This window comes from Cuculus canorus, chromosome 9 (genome assembly GCF_017976375.1).
Source record: "Cuculus canorus isolate bCucCan1 chromosome 9, bCucCan1.pri, whole genome shotgun sequence".
Classification (NCBI taxonomy): Eukaryota; Metazoa; Chordata; class Aves; order Cuculiformes; family Cuculidae; genus Cuculus; species Cuculus canorus.
In genome coordinates this window covers 25959782-25984389 of record NC_071409.1, presented here as the reverse complement: position 1 = coordinate 25984389, position 24608 = coordinate 25959782, and the positions used below count along the sequence as shown (strand labels likewise).

At 43.9% G+C, this 24608-nt stretch overlaps 1 protein-coding gene across 2 annotated transcripts; it reads right to left on the bottom strand.

The window, feature by feature from the left end:
* Positions 1-31: 31 nt before the first annotated feature.
* CP (ceruloplasmin) lies at positions 32-20748 on the bottom strand. Of its 2 annotated transcripts, none has more exons than XM_009567740.2 (19): positions 20550-20748; positions 17424-17668; positions 16292-16504; positions 15616-15792; positions 14443-14697; positions 13031-13196; positions 11912-12051; positions 10626-10766; positions 10298-10512; positions 9363-9513; positions 8595-8807; positions 7703-7910; positions 6202-6341; positions 5350-5478; positions 4678-4784; positions 3743-3959; positions 2992-3131; positions 2183-2366; positions 32-1162 (listed from the first exon to the last, which is right to left on the bottom strand). In XM_009567740.2, exons 1-19 carry the CDS (start codon positions 20702-20704, stop codon positions 1107-1109), a joined length of 3252 nt encoding a protein of 1083 aa, XP_009566035.2. In that variant the 5' UTR covers positions 20705-20748; the 3' UTR covers positions 32-1106. The 2 variants fall into 2 exon arrangements, with proteins under 2 accessions (XP_009566035.2, XP_053929887.1); XM_054073912.1 differs by having other exon boundaries at positions 10298-10509.
* Positions 20749-24608: the final 3860 nt, after the last annotated feature.

The window sequence follows — 24608 nt, the reverse complement described above, 5'->3', positions numbered from 1 at the left end:
GCTACCAAAATCAATCCAAAATCAAAACCAAATCAATCACCTACTTTCCTGATTTCAGCAGTCTCTTTCTACCTTAAAGAAGGCCAAAGTGATTTAGATTTGTTACAAAGAAATGACTTCCATTTCTTCTGGTAGCTGTAAGGCCTGAATGTTTTGCTTCACCTTCTTGTCCCACGCATCCTTCCCTCTAGTTTGGCACAGGTCTAACATCGATGGCGTTGGGCTCTTAAAACACATCTGGGCAGCACGACCATACCTGCTCTTGCGGCTCTCATTTTTGACCAGCATCAGTCACGCACTGACACCGCTGCTTCCATCTGTCAAGAAATGCTTAATTGGCCTCGGTCTGCACTGCATCACTAACAGCAAGATAATTCTGCTATTAAGAGTCACCAGAGCAAAGCTCTCGGGCAGAATAGTCACCAATTTTTGCCCTGTGCTGCCTGAGTTTCATCAGGCTTATTTCAACAGGACTTCGTCTTGTAATTATTTTCATAACAGAAAACCAAAAACTTCTTGTGCAGCCGTGATCCCTCAGCCATTCCATCGTTCAATTCACTCTCTTGAAAGATGTCGACCGGATAAAATTATAAAATCATTCCACAGAAATCATGGAACTATTGCTCCAGTTTGTCAGCTCTTCAATTAAATGATAGTAGATAAATTTTAAATGCAAACCTATGCATAAAGTGATAAACACATTCCTGTTTTCCAAGCAACAACTACCACCCTACCTGATGGGTAAAATGTGACAGCAGGTAACTAAAACAAATTTTGCTGTTACACAGGATTATGTACAAACATAAACAAAAAAAAAAGGAAAGTACATTTCATTTGGCTCTTCCCTGTTCCTCAGCAGTTAAATACCATGCATTAGCCATCATCTAGTCGATGTTTAGCTTGTAAGATACTATTTTAATTCAGAAAAAAAGACATTTATAAGCTGTTAAATCCATTCAGCTGTCTCAGTCTCTGACTCTTATTAGCCGTGGGCCACCAAATGAAATCTTCATGGAGATGGATTGTCCAGGAGAGGTTATTTCTCAAGAAATGCTTCACTGAAGGTAGATCTTAGAGAATCACTGTGATAAAATGTTCTCATCATTCTAACGTTCCTGCCGTAGCTTTGCCCTTGAGCTGATTGGGAAGAAAAACCGTTGGGCTGTAAAGGGGAAAACAGCTTTTGTTACAGGCATTTCATGGAAAGAACAGTTCATGTACGTGGACAAGAAATTCCAGAATGAGAGCAGTGGATCCCAATACCTTCTAAACATGGTGAGTTAGATGCAAACCAGATTTTAAATGCACTGAAGGGTATATTTCAATGCACATTAGGTGGCTGATGATGAAAGATCCAACCTGCTGCGTCAACAAGTTAAAGTCTGTTTCAACACTTCTCTGTGTGTCCTTAAGTCAACTTTTTTATGGTCTGTGCAAGTTTGGCAGAGTGTATTCTGTAAGTCGGAATGGTTTATAAAGTAGAACCAGGCTGTGTTTAGCATTCCAGCCCGTTTTCAGTACAGGTCCACCTGTCTATCCCCACAGCTGTGTATCTTTACATACAGGCACCCATTGAAATGTCCTCACTGTTTGTTTTCTGTCAGTTAAGAGCAATGCAGAGCTATTCTGCTTTGTCTTTTGAGGACAGGAAAGTGTGGCTTTTAAAACTGCATTAACTTTGTAGAAAGAAGAACTTTCAAAACCCTTCACAATTCGAGTTTCCTCTGGGTATTATTGCTAAAGCAGGGTAACAGTGTCTATAAAGCTAAAACCTGTCCTAAAGAAAGCACTATTGTAATTTTTCAGTCCTGTAACGGATGAATTCAGCCTTTTTTTAACCAACTTTTTGCTTTAAAAGCGGACTGAGAAGAGAGTCTAAAACTACTGGCACTTCTTGGATACAGAAATACTCTGTCTGGTGAGGAACTCTCTTTAAATAACCATCTCTCATTTTAATTTCACTGATGGGAAGCTGAAGCAACAGGCAGTTAACAGCCGGTCCTTCAGCTGCTCCTGGTTTTGGAGCAGCAGTGCCGAGGCGAGTGCCATCGGTGGCTCGCAGCCTTCTGGCTCCAGACATCGCTCCTAAGCTGTGAGATATTGCTGGATGCCTCACCTGGTTCTGAGTGCACTTAGCGTGTCTATGAGACCCGTTCTGCATCTTTAAACGCAGGGAACGTACCTAAAGTAGAGAAGCTCCTGCTTTCCCTTGGGAGCACGGTGTAGGTTGCTTCCATGCCCGAGTGGATGTGGTCAGTGACGTGACAGTGCAACAGCCACGTCCCAGGGTTCAGTGGGGTCATTTCTACGGTTTGGAATGTCCCAGGGAGTAGATCAAAGACGTCTGCCTGGTAAACCCCTGTTTGCTTCAGGACAGAAAGAAACAGTGGTTAAACTGTGCGGCGTTAGCAACGGCAGTAATTTAAGCTACCTTTTTTGTGTAATCCCACCAAATTTTTAATCACCGTTGAGTGCAATGACATCTCCTGTTTGTCTTTGCTACAGAAGCACCGCTTTGTACATCGACTGCATGCTTAAAAGATTATAGAGTCATCGAATCATAGGTTCAAGGCCAGACTGGATTGGGCCTTGGACAGCCTGAGCCAGTGGGAGGTGTCCCTGCCCATGGCACGGGGTGGGAACTGGATGATCTTTAAGGTCCCTTCCAACCCTAACTATTCTGATTCTATGATCTCCTGTATGTCTTTGCTCCAGAAGCATCCACTGCATGCTTAAAAGATTAATAAACGAGCAATTAAGCAGGCATGAAGCAAAACTACAGCCATGAGAATTCACGGTTCCCTTATCAGAGCAACTGGTGAGGTTACCAGTCGGCAAATGCTACTGGCAGAGAGTCTCTGTCTCTTGTTTATTGGTCAAATACAGGTTTGGGACATAAAAACTTTACGGTCAGACTACAAATGTGCTTAACGTGTTGGATCTGCCTCTCATTCTTAACTCAGCAAGGAAGGAATGGAAAGGAGCCCTTACCTTGTAGTCAAAGCTGTGGCCGTGGAAGTGGGCTGTGTGAATATCTATTTCATTGCCCATTCCCATCAAATACCAGCTTACTTTATCTCCAACATGCATGGTCAGACCATGCAAATTGCCAAACACCTTTCCATTGATGGCTAAAAAGAGGGAAAGAACAAGACAGAGAAAACAAATAAGGTTTTGTGTTACTGTGACTCTCTAAACTTTGATAGAACACGAGGTTTGAAAGCCAATGCCAGGCAAAAGTGATGGCATCGAGTAGTGTCTAAAACCAAAACAACTGGAAAACATATTATGGATGGGTCTGATTACATCCCACATTTAACATAGTTAAAAGAAATGTTCTTTAAACCATTTCTAATATCGTGGTTCTTAAAAATCTGCTTTTGCTGCAGTGCTTTATACAGGGTAAGCTTTACCAGGACACGCTTTCAGGATGCACATTGCCTTTCTGAGAAGTCCGGAACAGGTTTCTGCTGATATCAAATCAAATCAAAATTTCAAATTTCAGTTTTACTCTTTCCTTGAAATTTCAACATGGGACCTTTTTTTTTACTATTTCTTTAAAAAAGAAAAGTCATTCAGTGACATTAAGTGTTTTAAAATAGTTCAAGTGAAATTTTTCAGGCCTTCTTCCCTAGAACTGGAAATGCAGAGGGGACGAGAAAGCCAGATTTATATGCGGTATTTTCAAATCCTTCATTTTATAGAGTTTCTAGAGTTACATTAACTAAACTGGGAAACGTACCGTGCATTTTATTACTTTCAAGGAATTCCTCATCCTCTTTGTCAACAAGTTGTGGGTTTTTAGAATAGGTTTTAATGTTTTCATCCAAGTACCATGACTCATTTTCATCAAAAACCATAAAAAGCAGAGCGAACTGGACTTTCTTTTTAGTATGAAACGATGGCAAATAATGTTTATTGCACACAACAAGCGTGCCTATCAATCCACTGTAAGTGTCCTGAAATTACAAATGAAAAGTCATAGAATTATAAGATGTGACTAAGCAGAAGCACTTTTACTGCCAGACGTCAACCCTCTCTTGCTATTTTTACAGCTCCCAGGATCTGAGGATCAAGGTAGCCACTGTCTGACGAACAAGGTTATGGATATATGGATATATGGATCAAATTCAATGGACTATGAAGAGTAACTGCCCCTTTTTCATCTCTTATTACAAATGAATTATTCCATTTTAATTTCTTAGTCCTCTCCCTCCCACCCCCAGTTACTTTTAGATTTTGCTATTTTGAGCTTGGTTTCCATTAAAAATACACTTCTTGACACTTTTTTATTTGTGTTGGCAGAGATATGAAGGGAAGAATACATTAATTTCCATTCAAATTATTAATCACATTAACGAGCGCTCGTACAAAACTGGCAGATTTGCGTTTGTTTTTCCACGCACAACTGATCAGATACTGAGCAAGCTATAAAGCTTGAAGAGTGAAACCTGAGCGAGGTGATCTAGACCAAGAGCGGAAGAGCCAGGGAGCAAGAACGTGGCTGTGGCTCTCAACTTCTGCCCTGACTTTCTGGCATTATTCAAGAGACATTGAAATTCAAAGGTAGGCAGTGGGGGAATGGCTTGGATCAAGCAGAAAGTGTCAAGACTCCTCTCCCTTTTGCTGTGCATCGAAGCCGTGACAGACCCCGTTAAAGTGATATCAATAACAGACCTTAACGATGTCCACCGTGGAATAGTACGCCCATGCAATGCAGCAAGGATCTCCTGTCTCAGGACTGGATCTCGCTGGGATTTTCCAGATGTATGTTTTTGTTTCACCTAAATTAAATAGATGTTGATGAATTTTGGACATTTTCTGTGTGCTGACCTATAAGAGGTCATCCTGAAACAGCCATTATCTCCATTTCCAGCTTGTATTTGTCTTAAGCTTCCTCTTCCCAGTTCCTGCACTGCCTGCCTTTGTGTTATTTCCCTTCTGCGGATCCCTGACTCTCCTTGCCAATGTGTTTTTCTGGGTGGCGGCACCGTCCAGTTTACTGCACTGATTAAAAACAACCGTATCTTTGGTAAAGATCATACAGGAACTTCTGAAATAACGTCTGGCATGAGCTGTTCTCTCCCTCGCAGCCAAATCCGTTTGCTTTCATGAAAGGCGCAGCCGTGCTCCAAAGAATGACTGATGTGCCACAGGCCAGGATGCAGAGCAGTGGTCAGCAGGGCCAGCGGGGTGGGAGAAACATTTGTCTAAGTCAGCGCCAGAAATTTAAGGACATGAGGTAAAAACCAAACAAAGTCTTTCATGCTCTCCTAAAGTGAAAGCTTGCTGAATCTTGCTAGACGGCTTGATGTTACCAGCTAGAAATGACTAAGGATGCTTCCATACCTGGGTTCGTTACGGGTACAACAGAACTGTCTGTTTTCACTCCGTGGGCGTGTATGGAATAAGGTCTGGAAGCCAAGTTCTTAAAAACAATTCTAATTTTATCTCCAATATTTGACGTAAGCAGTGGCCCTGTTGGATTGGAAAGGAAGATTAACTTGGTTTTACCAAAGATCAGAGCAGAGGGCGAGACAGTTTGTTGGGTTCAAATACACAATGATATTGGCTTATAATTCAGCTAAAAACTGTACGTGGATAATGTCATACACTGTGATGTGCCGGCATGAGGAGCTGACTTAGACCTAAGTTTGAAAAGCTTCGAGCACCTACTGTGTGTTTGAAGTCAGTTTGGATGTTGCTGCCCGGTTTTATGTTGACTTTGAAAATACCGACCCATGATCGGGCACCAAACCAGAAAGGTTTTTCTCCCTTGTAAAGCAAGCAATGTAATTCTGAAAGGAAAGCACTGTGATCAAAGTAGCAACTCCATCTGGGTTTAGGCATTTTGTGGCCATAGAATCATAGACTGGTTGGAGTTGGAAGGGATCCTAAAGCCCATCCAGTCCCACCCCTGCCATGGGCAGGGACACCTCCCACTGGATCAGGGGCTCCAAACCCCATCCAACCTGGCCTGGAACCCCTCCAGGGATGGGGCAGCCACCACTGCTCTGGGCACCCTGGGCCAGGGCCTCCCCACCCTCAGTGTCAAGAATTTCTTCCTCATGTCTAATCTCACTCTTTCCCCTTCCAATTTAAAGCCATTCCACCTCATACTCAGTATTATTCAAACAGTATTTTCTTGGTTTTTTCCTCTGCATTTTCCAGTTTCAAAACTGAATTTCTTGATGACTTTACCTTGAATTTCCAGATGCTGCTGCTCCTCTGCTCTGGGTTTGGGAGTACTGAATGTCTGATCAGTGTACTCACGATATACTACCTTTCTGTATTTTGAGCCAATGAATTTGTCTCCTTTATTTAAAAATGGATTGCCAGGGCTGGGGAAAAAAAAAAAAAAGAGACAAGAATATGTCATGTAATTCTTCATGTATTTTCAAACATCTTTTGCAGGTTTATCAATTCACCGTTAAACAAAAATCCAACTCAGTGAAACAGTAATCTCTTAGTATCGTCAACATGAAAACATTTGTGTTAAGCTGGGAGGTTCATCTTAACCTGGAAGGTTAAAGAAACCACAATAAATAGACCTATATGTTATATGAGAGAATACCGAGTGCTCCACCTGGCAGGTAATTCACGTTGCAGGATGTCATCCAGCAACTTGCATACCAAAAGGCAGAGCCCTCGGTGACTTCTGTAGATCTGAAATGAAGCCCAAAACTTGTAAAGCTTAAGTGCCTTGTGGAAATGAAATGTGAGGGACTGATCCTCTGCTGAGATCGTAGGGGCTGAAGACAGTGGGGGGGGAAACGTCTGATAACAGCATAACGCATATTCCTTGTGCTTAGAACTCTGACAGAAAAGAGAACCCTGAGAGAAAAGAAGAAAATACAGTTAAGTCAATAGAATCTCCTGCTTTAACTTCAAATGAAGTTGTACAGGTGGAGCGCCTAGAAATTCATCAGTTCATTGTTCATCCTCTTGGCATGAATTAATTGATCCAATCATTTCCCTCTCACGGATATTCAAATACTGGGAATAAAACACCAAGGCAACAAGCTTCATAGCAAATGGCTTTAGTCATAGGCTTATCTTGTGTAAACTAATGAAACTGAGGGGTGTGAAAATCAACCTTACTCAAAGTACAGATAAATGGGAGAGAGAGACCTGTTACGTGTTGTAAGTAATCAAATATCTGGACAAAGTAGCCATTGTGTCTACAACCCAACATTTTAAGCAGTCTGCATCAAAGACTGTACCACTATCAGTAAATAATAAATGCACATCCACTATCCGGGACTCCTGGAAGCCTGCAGCTGCCCCACAGAAGGTTTGTGCTGGAACATCCTGGCTAAAAGTTACATGGAAATGTTACTGGAGAAGGACCACAAATTCAAGTGAGCATTCAAACTACGCGTGCAAAGAAATCACGTCTAGAAGTGCTCAGAGGAGGATAAGGTCCAGAGAAGTGAGTCACTCCTTCCCTTTTTTTTGCATTTTATCCCTTGAGATCTTGGGAAGAAATGTTTTGCTGTGAGGGTGGGGAGGCCCTGGCCCAGGGTGCCCAGAGCAGTGGTGGCTGCCCCATCCCTGGAGGGGTTCCAGGCCAGGTTGGATGGGGCTTGGAGCCCCTGATCCAGTGGGAGGTGTCCCTGCCCATGGCAAGGGAGTTGGAACTGGGTGGTCTTCAAGGTCCCTTCCAACCCAAACCCTTCTATGATTCTATATTCCAAAATACCTTTCCTCATGGTATTGATGCCGCTCAAATTCCCATGTCCTGTTAGGAGAATAGTCCCATTCAACTTCCACGGCTGCAATATAGTAAGTCTTTTCATGCAAATACATCGATACATCCACATTCCACCAGTGGCACTTCTTCACTTGGTAGTTCTGTTTCATGCCCCCCGTGTAATGATCTGTCGTCAGGCAGGACACTTCGAAAACTCCTGGAGGTTGTACAAAATCAAAAAAAAGAAGAGGACAAAATCAGTTACTGGTAAATCTTGAGGTCCTGTTACCTGCGTTGATGTAGTATTTGGAGACTGAGACACAGGGTATCGCTCATATAAGATTCCAATTTTTAGTGTAGGGTTGGCTACTTCTTGGAATAAAATTCAGCATATGTAGAAGCTAGAAAAATGAAGGCTTTAGCATGAAGAACTTGCATCCTGTTAACCTTTCAGTACCGGAAGGGGCTACAAGAAAGCTGAGGAGGGGCTGTGCACAAAGGCTTGGAGTGATAGGATGAGGGGCAATGGGGATAAACTGGAGAGGGGCAGAGTTAGACTGGACATAAGGAGGAATTTCTTCACCATGAAAGTGGTGAGGTCCTGGCCCAGGTTGCCCAGGGAAGCTGTGGCTGTCCCACCCCTGGAGGGGTTCCAGGCCAGGTTGGATGGAGCCCCTGATCCAGTGGGAGGTGTCCCTGCCCATGGCAGGGGTGGAACTGGATGGGCTTTGAAGTCCCTTCCAACCCAAACTATTCTATGATTCTATGAACACTGTTTTAGCACCCAAAGGATCAAAATAACAATGATTGAAAGCTTCTCTCAAAGCATAAAATGTTTGTCAGTAGGGAGTTACTAAACCAGTAACAGGATGTTACATTTACCTTCAGAACAGACATTTACCTTCTGAATCAGGCTTCATAATAGCTGTGACAAAGGTGTGTGGGAACAGGTTTGCCGTGTCCCTTCTTGTTCCTTTAGTTACGAATGTGTTTTCTGAAAAGTATATCCCGTGGATATCGACTTCTGACCCCAAGCCCATCAAATGCCAGGAAACCACACTTCCTTTACACATCTCAAGACCAGGCTGATTTCCATACATGTAACCATTAATGGCTGTAGAAGATTTGAGGAAGCAAAACACATCTTGATTAACTGAAGTCTGCAATACCAATTAAATAATACACACTTTGGATGTGACGTGATGTCTTTGACAGAAATATCCATAATAAAATACCTCATTCTCTAATTTTGCTGATGTGATGAATTCCAGCAGAATAGAACTATTTTTAAAACCCATCATTTAAAAACAATTTCTGACTGTTCTCCTATTCAATATCCTCTTCTCCTATTCAAACAGAGGCAGCTGCCTTGACCAACTGTTAAGTTCCACTGCTTTATACCCATCAAGCATGCAGGATGCACAAACCGTCCTGCTTTATACCCTGCGAGACCCTCCAGCAACACGGTAGAGACAACCTAAAGTGGTTTCCAGTTTGAGTTACTCCTCTTTTCTCCCTACTCCTGTACAAAGCTTTCCAAGCCTGGGCCTCACAGGCACCGCTGAATGCTCAGTACCAAAGCTCTGTAGTTCCCCAAGCTCCAACGAGATCACAAAAGTAAAATCCTTATTGGAGAAACAAATATTTGTCTAAGTCATGATTTTCTTACAGTGCATTTTGTTAGACTCTTGGAAGTCCTCATCGTCTTTGTCAATTTTATTAGGATTTAGTGTAAACATCAAAATATTGTCATCCAAGTACCAGCTCAGATTCTCATCAAATACTGTGGCAAGCAGAAAAAACTCCATGTTCACATTTTTCTGTTGAGAAGAAATAGCACAGAGGAAAACAGAAAGGAGTGAACAAAAAATGTCAGGGAAAAAAGTTCTACGTGCATAGTAACGATGAGCATAGTTCAAAAAGTAGGATAGATCACTGAATCATGGAATGTTTTGAGTTGGAAGGGACCTTAAAGCCCATCCAGTCCCACCCCATCCATGGGCAGGGACACCTCCCACTGGATCAGGGGCTCCAAGCCCCATCCAACCTGGCCTGGAACCCCTCCAGGGATGGGGCAGCCCCCACTGCTCTGGGAAACCTGGGCCAGGTTCTTCACCCTCATGGTGAAGAATTTCTTCCTAGTGTCTAATCTAACTCTTCCCTGAAGCAATTCCCCCTCATCCTATCACTACATGTCCTTCTAAAAAGTCCCTCCCCAGCTTCCCTGGAGCCCCTTTCAGCGCTGGAAGCTGCTCTAAGGTCTCCCCACAGCCTTCTCCTCTCCAGGCTGAACAACCCCAACTCTCTCAGCCTGTCCTCACAGCAGCCCTCGGCTCATCTTTGTGCATAGATGCATACATCAGTACTTCATCCTGATAACCTCAGAGCTCTGCCCCATGACTGGGTATTTGCTGCTAACGCACTCTCTACCAGCAGGAACCACCTCTGAAATGAATATGTGCATATGTTTTGGTCTTTAAAGTCTCTACATTTTTTCTAGTTGTTCTCACCCTAGCTGAGATTTACCCTAAGTGCAAATTCAGGCAGGCAAAGCAGAGTCAGCTACAGCTGTGCAAATGCTTCCATTTTTCTCCTTTGACTGACCTGTTTCCCAGAAGGAAGCAGAGCTCCTTTCCTGCACACCAAGAGAGGACCCACAAGGCCAGAGCTGCTGTCTCTGACCGCATCCACAGCTGAGTAATAAATCCAGGTTAAACAGTCTGGATCTTGGTCTGTGGGACCCACGTCTTCTGGCACGTTCCACTCGTATGTAAACGTGGCACCAGGACTCACGTGAGAGGATGGAGATTCAGAACCTGCTATAGAAGACAACATGAGGAATTATGCCAAAAGAACAGTTTTATTTTGCCATCTTTAATTAATCCACAGGCATGGCAGCCCATTCTGGCCGCATCCCCACCCACAGGCGCACCTCCGGAGGCGGCGCCGTACGATGCCCCCTCGTCGCTCTTGCGGTAACTCACACCATGGGGCTGAATGCTAAACGGGCGGCTGGCATTGTTCCGGAAGGTCACCTTGACACAATCACCCACTTCAGCCTTGATAACAGGTCCTAGGAAAGAGCACACGGTTTAATTGCAAGGTTTAATTGCAAGCTGTTTCTATCAAGCGACGGGCAGCCCATGACAAGCTTACAGCAGCCAATGGCTTGATGCAAGAAGTAATTACTATCACAAAAAGCAGAATATCTTTGATTTTTAGAGATAAGTTTCATTTAAATAGCTGTAATTTTGGCAAGTGAGACACAATGTCCTTCTGAGGGTATGTTTTCTTTCAAACAGTGTTTTTCCAGACTCTGCTCATTCTTTGAAGACGATAGTGCCTTGTGTCCAGTCTGATCTGTGAGGAACAGATGTGTCTTCTTCTGAAATTCCCTCTGTTTGCAGTGTTTCCTCATCTCAAATGCAAGGTCAGACAGAGCTGGATCCAGCTCCAAGTTAGCAAGAGGTTTGACTGTTGTGAAGTTCATAATATCAAAATTAGACCTTTGAAAGTAATAGAGTATGCATATGATTTCTGGGAAAATTTATCCATGTGCATATAAGTGGGAAATACATTCTGTCCCAGCTCTTGTCTTGCTGCCCATGATTGATGGAGATCGCTCCCTCGTGTTGTCCAGGCTTGATAGCGGATGCTTGCCTTCTAAAGCTCCAAGATGAGCCTTGGAGAGTTTGATTTGCCAGCATTTTTGGTGTCAGGACAGCTGCTTTTCCCATTATACGGGGAACCGCTTCTGGACCCGTGGGGCCACAGACCAGGTCCATGCCACTCACAGGGCAGCCCAGCAGCAACAGGACTGCTCCATTCCCAATTCCTCATGGAGGCCCAGTGACACATAGGACAGTTCTTCCCTTAGGAAAGGGACCTACAGACACGAGCATCAAACTCAAACTCAGCCCAGAGGCATGCCAGAAGCAGACAGGTGATAAGTAGGGCTGGACCTGCCTAACCTGGTCCCACAAGTCAGAGCCGGACCTTTGGAGACCATGGCAAATGCCCACAGGCAAGTTGGGGATCACCACAACATTCCTTCAAGTGCTTTCTTACACTCTGGGCTGTCTCTTGGAGGTGCAGCATCTGCAGGAGGCAGGGAAAGACGAGAACCCCTCCCTCAGAGGTGAAGAGGCATTGCTGGCCAGCAGGAGCGATAATTTACTCTCATAAATCTCTGACATGGAGTAATTTTAGATATCTTACCTAGGAGTCCAAGATGTTCTTCTTCTGGGAGTCTCTCTTTATGTTGGGTGAAAGAACCATCTGTGTATTCTTTGTAAATGGCTTTTTTATAAGAGCCACCAATTCTTGTCTCGCTTTGTTCAAAAAATACTTGAGATTCACTGCGTAAAAGAAATCACGAGAGACGCAAACAGTTCAAGTTATAATGCTCATCTCTACAAAGGCAGTCAGGATCTCTACTCTATTTTCCAAGTGTGATGTGCCGAGTTGGTCTGTTGGTCACTTTCTGTGATGTAGCCACACACTTGCATGCAGTCCCACCCAATCACGTGCAGGAATCCCGTATCCTTCCCTAATGTCTCTTTAAATAAAGACGCTCTGCTGTGCTGCACTGATAAATCCAGTGGGCTTAGAGACTCGACAACAGTCATTTCTCGTCAACACTTCATAAAATAAAATTTACTCTTCATTTTATTAAAAATTGTGCTTTGAATAAATCTACAACAGCAGATACAAACACCAAGAGTATGGAACCTCTAAAGAGAAAGTGAGAAGACTGAGTTTACCCTTGCTGGTCTACATTTTTCTTTTCAAAAAGGACCTTTTGATGCTTTATAAGCACAGTTCAAACAAGGAACTGTGCCTTGTCGCTTGTGGAGGAGGTGAGTATTCTTCAGCTCACGGATGAGAGGACCGAGGAATCGATATATTCAGTGGATTGATTCGGATCTTAAATACGTACACACAGAGCAAAGGGCAAAGCTACCTCATGCGAGTTGTTTACTAGCTAAGACACAGTTAGGGTGGTTTTCCTCAGCTAAGAAGCTGATCATGAATTTGTCTCTTTGTTCTCTAACTGTGAATAATCAATTTGAATCATCAGGTCACTGCCTGCACATGATAATCCAATTCATCTCCATCCCAGTGAAATTATTAACATTACAGCAAAGTTTATAGTAAGATTGTGAGGATATAGACGTAATTTGGTCTGACATTTATCCTGGCATTAATACTTAAGCAGAGGTGAAGACAATGAGAAATTCTGCTTAAAAGTCAGTTGTACCATATGGCTCACCTTGCTGTGCATGTTTATATCAATTCAGCTTAGAAAGTAAAGCTTCTTAAAGGAGAAGAATTTACCTGTCGGCGATTAGTTCTTCTCCTGTAAAACGGTTTGTTGCAGATGGGCCATAATTCCAGATGATCTCTTCAGCAGCAATGAAGTACTCTCTCGTCTTTGTACACTCATTGTGATCTGTTGTGGATTTCCTACAATCTTCTACTCTAAAAAGAGCCTGCATGCCACCTGGAGAGAAAACGAGGAGGTGGAGAAAACTGGGGAGAAGGAACCGCACTTTGTTTTCTCCTTTCCTGCTGCCATTAGCTCTTCTCCCTGGAGAATTCCCATCCCGTTGGTGGATATGCAAATCACAAAGGGAAAGGAAGGGGAGTGGTATAAAGAAATGCATGCCAGCTGAGCTGGGATCTAGAAACCTGTGGGTCAGCAGGTGGGGTGAAGTGCATTCCCCTCACAAAGCTGCGAGTGATGTGGTGGTAACAGAGAAGAGAAGGGTGGAATGGCAACAGTGCTGCCAAGTCAGCGCTTCATTCAGGGCCAGCTGCTACCAGGCTGCCCGTCTTCCCTCTAAATCTAACCAGGAGGTGACTTGTGACACTCTCGGGTCTCTGCTCCCCGTGGGAAAGGGCTGGTAGTAAATCTCCTCGCTGTAGGTACAAATGGTATAACAAAGAGAACCCTTTTACAGCTATGGATTAGACAAATTTGTAGGATTTAATTCTTGCCCAGCGTGCCTCAACCACATCAGGATGCTTTTTGATGCGACAGCTCTTTCGAAACTTATTATATTCCATCCCGTGTGGTTGAATTTGTAGGTTAAACGCACTCCTTTCTATATCAGAATTTTCAAATCTTGGAGAACGATTTTGATCTCTGTATTCCTTCCCAATTTTGTGACAAATTACTTCTGTAAATCACTGATATGGATATAGGTCATGGGAAAATGAGATATAAATCATGGGAAAGTGCGGAATTAACTTGTATTTCATTTGGTTAACTGGAAATACAGGAAGATACAGGGAAGAGAAATGCAGATCATCTCTGCCCATTGGCCAATGCACTTTTCAGAACATGTCTTTGTCCGCAGTTATCCTGCCCATCCCGTGCCCCTTGCCCAAACAGGGAATGAGCCCCAACTTTTTTTTGTTGGCAAGCAGAAATTTATGACTAATTATCTTCGGGAAGAGGCCAATATTGTGCTATACTTTATCTAAAGTTGAGTCTTGCAGAAGCACAGCTGTGCCAATTGCTGCCAACTGTTAACAATTTCCTATTCAGACAATAATTTCCTTGATTTACGTGGCTCTGAGCTCCAGCCCATCCGATGCACTCCTAGGCATTTTGGTTACTGTGAGAGTTTGGTTGCCTTGAGAAGAGGGCTTGGCTGGGGCACAACCAGGTCAGGAGTATGGCTAAAGGGATGCAATAAACTGTCCGCTAAAGAATCCCCCCATGACTGGAGTTCATTCTGTACCTTCGATGTGGTCGTTCACTTGGCAGCTGAGCAGCCATTCCCCAGGACTCCTTGGTATCATGACAGCATCAATAAAGGTGGCTGGGAAGAGGTTGATGGTGTCAACTCGATGATGCCTTTCTATTAAGGTCTGTCCATGGAAGTAGGCTGAATGGATATCAGCTTCATTACCCATGCCGAAAAGATACCATTTCACCTTATCATCCACACACATTGTGAGGTTTGGGAGGTATCCATACATGTACCCGTTGATCGCTGAAAGAAATGTTGTTTATTTCAGTTACCTTCACAGATCTTAGGATCGTTCCTTCAAAACGTACAACCATTGCTCTGTTATTCTACATAGAAAGAGGCTCAAAACAAAGTGGCATCTTCAAAAGTGAGCCATTTATCAGACAAACACTTCATCTTTAGTGACTCCAATGCCTGAAGGGGCTACAAGAAAGCTGAGGAGGAACTGTTCACAAAGGCTTGCGGTGACAAGACAAGAGGCAATGGGTATAAAATGGAGAGGGGCAGATTTAGATTAGACATAAGGAGGAATTTCTTCACCATGAGAGTGGTGAGGCCCTGGCCCAGGGTGCCCAGGGAAGTGGTGGTTGCCCCATCACTTGAGGGGTTCCAGGCGAGGTTGGATGGGCCTTGGGCAGCCTGAGCCACTGGGAGGTGTCCCTGCCCATGGCAGGGGTGGGAGTGGATGGGCTTTAAGGTCCCTTCTAACTCAAACTATTCTATGATTCTATGACCTCCGCACCTACCAGCAGGATGAGCAGTTCCTGCTGTGATTCTGGAATCCATGTCAGAGCCAAAGGCATCTCCTTTGTTGCACTACCGTAAAACCTATTTTTCTGAACTGTGATATTATAGTACAGAGTTCAGGACTTGGAAACAGAACAAAGTAACACAACTCTTTTTAGACCATCTGGGAAATTATATTGGCAAAGAAGGTTTTGGCTCCTAAGAACTTTACATGACAACTCCAAAGGTTCGAATGTACAATACTTGCCATCACTTTTAAATTTTTTGTTTTTAATTTAAAAAGATCTTTCTTAATCCTCAAAAAGGCCTTCTTATAAAAAGACACTATCTACAGTTCATCTTTAAAAGAGACAACATGTAAAAATCCTACTTCAACACATCAATACCAAGTAACATAATATCATGTTTTCTCACAGTGCATTTTATTGCTTTCCTGGAAGTCCTCGTCATCTTTGTCAACTTTGGAAGGGTCAGAGCAGTATGTCCTGATATTGTCTTCTAAATACCAGCTGAGATTTTCATCCATCACAGAAAACATAAGGATAAATTCAGCATCAAAGTGTTTATCGTTGCTGCTATTATTAATCGTATCTGAAAAAGAAAGCATCGTATTCAAAGTCTTTGGCAACTGATATTCTCTTTTCACCAGTTTTAAGCATAGTATCAGCAGGACTGCTCACTGCTTACTTCATGTTTTGCCACTTTTCTCGAGTGTGAGCGTACACATAAACGCACAGGCACGCTCAAAAATCAGTTTTGACAGATACCATAAAGTAACTTTACCAAGAACAAATATTGCATGTGGTAAATTACCTTAAAACTGTTTCTCATATCAGTACTTACACATCCTTTTGTATTACGATCTCTCTCATGGATTTGTGGACCAAGAATTCTGCAAATCGTATTTGCTGTCACACACAAAATCAAACTCCTTCCTATACTACGAAAGGCAGACAACTGAGAAGAAAAAAGCTGCTATTTCAAAACTGTCTTCTCCTCTTCCCGTAAGTCATTTCGCTGATATTTATCAATAACCATTATCAATCACTTTGCATATGTAATTTTACTTACTTATTGATTGATTACTTACCTTTCCTGCAAATTATTAAGGGCCCAACAAGGCCTGAGGCAACATCTCTTGGAGCATCTATGTGGGAGTGGTAAACCCTGGTTATGCAGTCTGCATCTCCCTTGGCTGGGCCTTGATCTTCCGTCACGTCCCATGTGTAAGTGTAGTGGCCTCCAGGCTCCACAGCGTCGTCCTTCTTTTGCAAATCTTTGGTGTTGTCAGGATAAAAAGCACCTGAAGAACGCCACACAGCCACCGTTAAGACAACACATTCATGAGATGGTGTCAGGATAGCACCTGCCATGCTCCTGGGTCCCAGAACGGGTACAGGGGTGAGGTACAAGGATAATCCAAAGGCTGGAGCACCTCCCACCCGAGGACAGGCTGAGAGAGTAGGGGTTGCTCAGGAGAAGGCTTCCAGGAGACCTTAGAGCAGCTTCCAGTACCCAAAGGGGCTCCAGGAAAGCTGAGGAGGGGCTGTTTACAAAGGTTTGTAGTGATAGGACGAGGAGCAGTGGGTATAAACTGGAGAGGGGCAGATTTAGACTGGACATAAGGAGGAATTTCTTCACCATGAGGGTGGGGAGGCCCTGGCCCAGGGTGCCCAGGGAAGCTGTGGCTGCTCCATCCCTGGAGGGGTTCAAGGCCAGGTTGGATGGGCCTTGGGCAGCCTGATCCAGTGGGAGGTGTCCCTGCCCATGGCAGAGGGTGGGACTGGATGGGCTTTAAGGTCCCTTCCAGCCCAAACCGTTCTATAACTCTATGATATACAATATATACAAATTTAGAACTTGGAATCGCAAGGTATCGATATTAACAATATTGTCTTCACAACAGCATCAATTTTTACTTTAGATATCCTCAATACCTGCGTCTCATGTATACCTTTAGACTTTCATTTCAGGTGAAATATAAAAACTTGTACGAAGGGGAAATGATCTAAAATTGCCTTCTTTACGAATTCCACTTTCACCTTTGTATTTTGCTCTTGAAAAAATTATCATACTTCTTAGCTGCTATTTTAAATTGATTGTGTCCTCTTTTAAATCTCTATTTACTTGACCAGTCTTCTTTTCGATGAGGCAATATCACTTTCCTGCAGAGGAATGATTGACTCGTGATAAATGCTGGCACAGAACGGACTCAAGCTTACCTTCATTTTCCTTTGTGTATCTTACACCGTGTGGATGCAGTGAGTAGCTTCTGGAAGCAAAGTTTTTCAAGTGAATAATAATGGAATCTCCAACTTCTCCTTTAATGATAGGACCTAAAAAGCCCAGCCAGGAAGGCTTGTCAACTATCTCGTCATACAAATGATTGGTGTACTGAGTGTAGACAGCCTTCTTGTAAGTGCTTCCTATTCTTTGTGGTCCTCTTTCGAGGAAGACTCCAGCCTTCCTGTGAGGAAAAGACACAAACAGATCTGTAGCATCAGACATTCATTTTATATTTGAATACAGTTAATTAGTGGGGTCTAAACCAAAGCCCAGGCCTCCGTGGTGCTGTGCATGACTATATACGGCCGTCTCTTACCATACAGAGTCAAGAACCCATACAGAGATTAAATCATAAAAAATTCAGGTTGGTGCGTAACATTAAATGAGACTGAAGGAGATGCTATTTCCGACCCGTGGTAGTTGTTTAGCTTTGGGAAAAGGAGGCTGAGGAGAGACCTTACCACTGTCTACATCTCCCTGAATAGAGGTTGAAGTGGGTGCTGGGCTCTGCTCCCAGCCAACAAGCGATAGGACAAAGGGAAATGGCCTCAAGTTGCACCAGGGCAGGTTCAGATTAGACATTGGGAACAATTTCTTTATGAAAAGGGCTCTCAGGCCCTGTCAGAAGCTGTGCAGGAGGTGGTGGAGTCCCCATCCATGGAGGGGTTTAGCAGACAAATGGATGAGGTGCTCAGGGTTTAGTAGTGGACAGGGACAGTTGGACTCGATGATCTCAAAGGTCTTTTAAAACCGAATAAATCTATGATTCCATGATCAGTCCCTCTGAACTGTGCCGCTATTGTGGACGTGCTGCCTGAGCACCAGCAGCCACAGGCGAGGGGCCAGCACGTATCTCTCTCACCTATCAGCTGGACCAGCTCTGGAGCCAGCCTTTGCCTGTGCTGACGGTCAGGTACCTTTCATTAAAGATTTTCGTCTCATGGGAAGAGAGTTCTCTTATTCAATAACTCCAGCAGCGACACAAACCACCAGCACTGACTGTTCAAACCAGTAGGGCCACCGCTGGCTGATGCTGTTAGCCCAAACACCAGAGTCTCTGCAGCAACAAATCCTCCTGCCCGTTTCCGGAGGATGAGCTGTGGAAGTAAGCCTACTCCAGGAGAAGGCAATCCTGGCGGATAGGGCAACACTGCCCCAAGTTCATCATCTTACGTAACTAGAAACGGAGCCAGCCTGGTGTCATCCTCCCAGCAGCCTGCGCTAAGCAGGCTAATGCTGCCCAAAAATGCAAAGTCTTTCCCAGAAGGCTGAACGTGGCGGGGAAGGAATTGTTTGTATCTCGGTAAGCAGAGAACTAAGTGTAATTAAAATGCCAATTCAGAACTTCCTGAAATTTTGAGACCATAAATCTAGTTGCAAAGGCACAATTACTGGAAGAATTGCATGAACCTTTTTAGCCACCAAGTAAATGAAGCAAATACCTTATGGCTTTTCTCGGACTGTTTAACGAGCTACCATTCCATTTCAGAGTATTCCTTCTAGCAAGTACACTGCACTCTTCCCTTTTTCTACTCTTCCCTGCCTGGACTCAATGATCTCGGAGTCCAACCTGGTGATTCTATGATAAATATCAATCTCTGTGCAAGTACAGCCTGAGAGTTAAAGGGCTCAGGAGGAGAGGAAGAATCAGAGAAGGTGAAAACAAAAAGCACAATAAAAGGGACCAGCTCCATCGTAGGCACCAAACCACCGGAGAACTGGAATTATTTTAACACGCGGCAGGTTGTCACAGAGCAGAGCAAAGCAGTGAAAACACTAGGAACGGTGGTGATTTGCTGTATGACAACAGTGCTCTGCAGTTTTCGGATGAGATACCCTGCTCCCATCCTCCAGCAGAGTGCCCGGCCTGCTGAGTCACCGCCAGCATCTCGCACGCCACTCCGTTTGTGAGGAAATAAACAGAGATTGACTGCTTCGCCTCATTCCTGATGAAGCAGCAGATGATGCCTGGGATATCGTTGGCTTTCACTAGGGAAAACTGACTGCAGGAAATCTTCTAATCCCTCTTCTACAGACTGAGAACTGCATTTTTTGAGATTGTTCCTAATTTCTGGTTTCTCTTTTCATTGCTTTTATTTTAGTACAGTCCTACTTCATTTTAAAAGCACTGAACAAATCCAGGTTGAAGGAAAATGTTTCCTCTCCCAAATAAGTTCTCAGATGCCTTTTAACATAGAAACAAAGAAACAGAGAATCATGAAGTTGCAGAATGGTTCGAGTTGGAAGGGATCTCAAAGCACATCCAGTTCCAACCCCCTGCCATGGGCAGAGACACCTCCCACTGGATCAGGGGCTCCAAGCCCCATCCAACCTGGCCTGGAACCCCTCCAGGGATGGGGCAGCCACCACTTCCCTGGGCAACCTGTTCCAGTGCCTCACCACTTTCATAGTGAAGAAATTCCTCCTTATGTCCAGTCTAAATCTGCCCCTCTGCAGTTTATCCCCATTGCCCCTGGTCCCATCCCCACACGCCTTTGTGAACAGCCCCTCCTCAGCTTTCTTGTAGCCCCTTCAGGTACTGGAAGGTCACTATAAGGTCTCCTGGGAGCCTTCTCTTCTCCAGGCTGAACCACCCCAACTCTCTCAGCCTGTCCTCATATGGAGGCGCTCCAGCCCTCGCATCACCCTTGTAGCCTCCTCTGGACTACAACTACATATCTGAGTTTTCTTTACTGATTATTCACATCACCAGGGTGTTCCCCTCCCCAATTGCACCCTCTGAGCAATTCTAATTAAACATCGTTAGCTATTCAGGTTTTTTTTTTCCTATTGTCTACTTAGTAAACATTTAATTGCAACAAATTCACAAAAAAACAAACCAAACCCAAACCGCAGACATTCCAATGCTTTTAATTAGCAGAGCATTGGAACGTAATTCTCAAGCAAGCCAGGAAAAAAATCAGAATTTCCCGTGGCAGCAAATCCCCTGTCCCCGACGCGGCTCATTTCTCTGCCACCCCCAGGTTTTCAGTCCGTCCCCAGTGCCTAAAGCAGACAGTGCTGCAATATGAAGCTGGAGCAGGGTAAAAGATTTCACTTACTCTTCGTCTGCAAAGGGCTGTCCGGAGATGACATTGGTATTGCCAGGCACGTAGTTCCACTCTGTCTCCGTAATTCCGATGTAATACTCCCGGTTCACTGCCCCAGCCTGGCGACAGCAAGAAGCCAGCAAGCAGCTTAGGAGGAAAAGCTGCATTTTGCAGTCATGAACCTTGTGGAAAACATGAAATAAAAACACAAGGGCAGCACATGCAATTTCCCTTTATATGTTCTCGTCTCTCCCACCTCCCACCCACCTTGCTTCCCCCCTCCTGCTCCTGTTTGCTTTGGAGAACACAATAAAATGTTGCACAATGTCTCTGTGTGTCAACAGTACACAAAAGATTCTGGTAAACTCGTCAGTTCAGATAATCTTCAAAGAAATTCTTTCAGTGTCTGCCAACCTTCAGCCACAGAAATTACCATCTAGGCTGTTATCAAGCTACAAATTCTGTAGCTGAATTGAAAGTAGTGTTGGTTTAAATGGATTTACAGACTTAATCTTAATTACATCCTGCACTATCACTCTCTCTGTAGCTTAGATACTACTAAGAAAGTAATTTCTGTGCTGTGCGGCACAAGAACACAACTTTTCAAGCGCACCATGAAAAGCTGTGCCTGGCAGCAGTTTCTGGTGCTGCTGTTTCTGCGCTGGCACAACTGCCGGCATGGCAGAGCCGGGAGAGAAGGCTCTCTGCTGACGGTTTCTCCTCTCCTCTGAAGCTATAGATCCCTGCTGCCTCCCCTCTGCACAGCGTCCACCACGCTGGCGTGACCCAGGCTGAGGGGGGAGGACTGAGGTCGCGATGTAGTTGTAGATAAGATCTGCTAAACCACCAACGTGCCCCTGGAAACACTGGCTAAGGGTGCCCAGAGCAGTGGTGGCTGCCCCATCCCTGGAAGGGTTCCAGGCCAGGTTGGATGGGGCTTGGAGCCCCTGATCCAGTGGGAGGTGTCCCTGCCCATGGCAGGGGTGGGACTAGGATTGGCTTTGAGGTCCCTTCCAGCCCAAACCATTCCATGACTCAATGATTCCCTTGGAAATGTAGTTTTAGTGCAGACTGTCGCATCGATACCTGGGGATGAAAAGGACCGGCTGTTCACAGATGGACAAAGGGGGTGTTTACACCTCATTTCCAAGAAGTTTCAATATTGCCAAAATGGAAATGAGGGTCGGAAATTCCACAAAATGAACTCCTTATGTTCTCTTCTTTCCAGTCTATCACCAGACAGGCCAAGCCGCGTTCTTCTACGATTAAAAGCATAATAGATGCTCCAGATAACCTTAACTGCGTTACCTGTACATACTACCCATGTAGAGGGCTATGCTTTTGCTCTAATCAAGTTCTGTATCTATCAATCTCATTGAAAAATAAGAACAAAATTGGTCCTTAAACATGGGATGTTTAAAAAGAAACTACCTAAAGTTTGCAATTGCATTTTTCTTTCAAGCATAGATCCATTGTATCATGGCTGTGCCTGAAGTTTTATGCAGATTGCAAATTGTAAAGGCTTCTATTAAAAATATATGTCTCCAGTCACTTGGGAATTCTTAAAGAGATCTTTTCTGCACTCTGAGTGCTGACACATTCACACCCATTCTAAATACATTTTTAATTGTATGGCAACTTAAGAACATCTGTAATAATCACAGTCTTCACTGTCTTAATGATCGGAAGAATTATGTTTGCTTTGGACAGAGGAATAACATTCAGAACGCAACTATAGTACGACAGGTTTCCTTCAATGGCACACAAATCTAAACCTTATAGTGCGATATACAGATAAATTACCAATTCTAATCTCTATTCATATAAAAAAAATTCAGGTACTGTCAGAATACTGACATTGATAATCTCACCGTTTGGAGCCTTCTACACATCTGCTTTAAATGAAGGATTCTGCTCCTGTCTAAATGACTGGGGCCAAAGCCAAGTTTTCGAAATCTGACCCAATCTATGATGAAATTCTGGAGTTTCCCAGGTTGGCATCACAGGCTCAAAACTATTTCTGACAGGATTTTTCTTTCTTTGCCATGGATGAAGGTCAATGTTTCGGTGAAGAAATAGGCACATGCCCCATCTGTAAATTAACTGAGGCAAAAATGAGAAAACATTCATCTCCTTTTCTGCTAGTTAAATTCAAAATATTTCCTAAATTATAAACCCACTCAGCAGGGCTGCTCGTGGACATGTGGGCTATTTAACAGGGTGCCCAGAGCAGTGGTGGCTGCCCCATCCCTGGAGGGGTTCCAGGCCAGGTTGGATGGGGCTTGGAGCCCCTGATCCAGTGGGAGGTGTCCCTGCCCATGGCAGGGGTGGGACTGGATGGGCTTTGAGGTCCCTTCCAACCCAAACCATTCCATGATTTTATGATTCTATTTGGTTTGTATTTGTTCAAATCTCCACCCAGCTGAGGAAAAGAAAACAACATAGGCATTATTCTTCAAATGCGCACATTTATTTAAGGGTAAATACGTGAGTATTTCTTTCTTAGACCCTCGACTCCTCTAAATTCCTCTTTCTTGGTTTGCAGAAGAACTGCATATTGTTTTTACCAAAAACTTCTGACAGGTAAGATTTTTTTCACTACTGCTTTTAATCACACTTCAGCCAAACTTTAAGATATTTGTGTGCCTGAGCACAGTGCTCTTAACTTTATTTTTTAAGGAACTGAAACCCCAGAGGTGGCTGAGCTTCCCAAACCTGTTTTCTTATCTTCAAAGAGTGATTGAAGATCAGGAACTTCTCTTCTCTTATAGACGAGACATCGAAAGACAGAGCGCCTTATTTAATTATGAGCCTGCAGTTTGGTGTCATGAATATCCCCTTATTGTTTTAAGCCCCAGTACCTCATTTCTCATACTGAGGATGCTGAAATGCTACGACTGTTCTGGAATAAACAAAAATAGAATATTCTAACCAAAAAAAAAAAAAAGTCTCAACAAAAGCTCCCAGTGAAATTGAATTGAAACCGCACAATTTCAGAATTCCCTAATCTGAGTGATGTATTTATAGCCTGCTGCCCTTGCTGCTGTTCTGACCTCCTGCAGGCAAACACCCTTTAAAGTTCTGGAGAGCGTCCTTTGTCCTCTGCCACACCATTCTGTTGCAATGTTGGAAAAACCTTCCACCCAACAAGCGAGAAACTAGCAATCAGGAAATCGTACTTAAGTGAGACTCACTTTAACCTACCCAAGGAACAAAAAGCCCCTAAAATGCAGAGGTGGATGGGGCACTGCAGTATTTTACTACAAATCTCTACTCACCATTCTTTGTGGACAAACCAGTGGTGGTGTTTGAAGTGAATGACACTCCTGTTTCACAGACAGCATCGTGGTACTCTGGCCAAATGCGCTGGCTGTGAGGAACAAAGAATGCTGGAACTCTTCCTTCCAGCTTTCAGTAGTAACTCCTCCCTTACAGAAGTTTATAAACTCAAATCTTCATTCTAGCTGTGGTTTATGTGTGGGTTCCAGCAGGCAGCGCATGCCCTTCAGGCTCAGGAACGCTTCTAAAAAGGGTTTCTCATATGCTCATGGTGTGAGCTTTTTCCTTGCTCCGCGGCCCCCTCCTCTCTGCCCTTGTGTCCTGCAGCTGGAGAACCAGGTGCTTACATTGCCTCAACCACCACCATCAGTCACCCACTACATCTTGATTTCAAGCCAGTTAATATTCCTTCCAGGAATCTTGGTTTACCACCAGGCACAGTTGATAGCACCTCCTGTTAAAGCCAATACATGTAGGATTGAATCAGGATTTAAGCTGATTAGGCCCCGTTTAATTTCGCCTTACACCCAAAAGTTGAAATAAGTTGTTAAATTTATCAATGCGACACACTGTTAGCCTTTAATACTTCTGCCACCAGCTTCAATAAACTGCTCGTTTCAAAGCTGAGCCGTCAAGTCGCAGTTGAGTCTGGCTACGGCAATGGAGATGGCAGCATCTGGGTTGTGGATAAAGAGGGCTGCAGAATCAATCCATCCAACAAGAACCAAATGTCATGCCTGTCTTTGATTTAAACCATTAGAATAGGAGCTACCAGCCTGTGGTGGAGTGGAA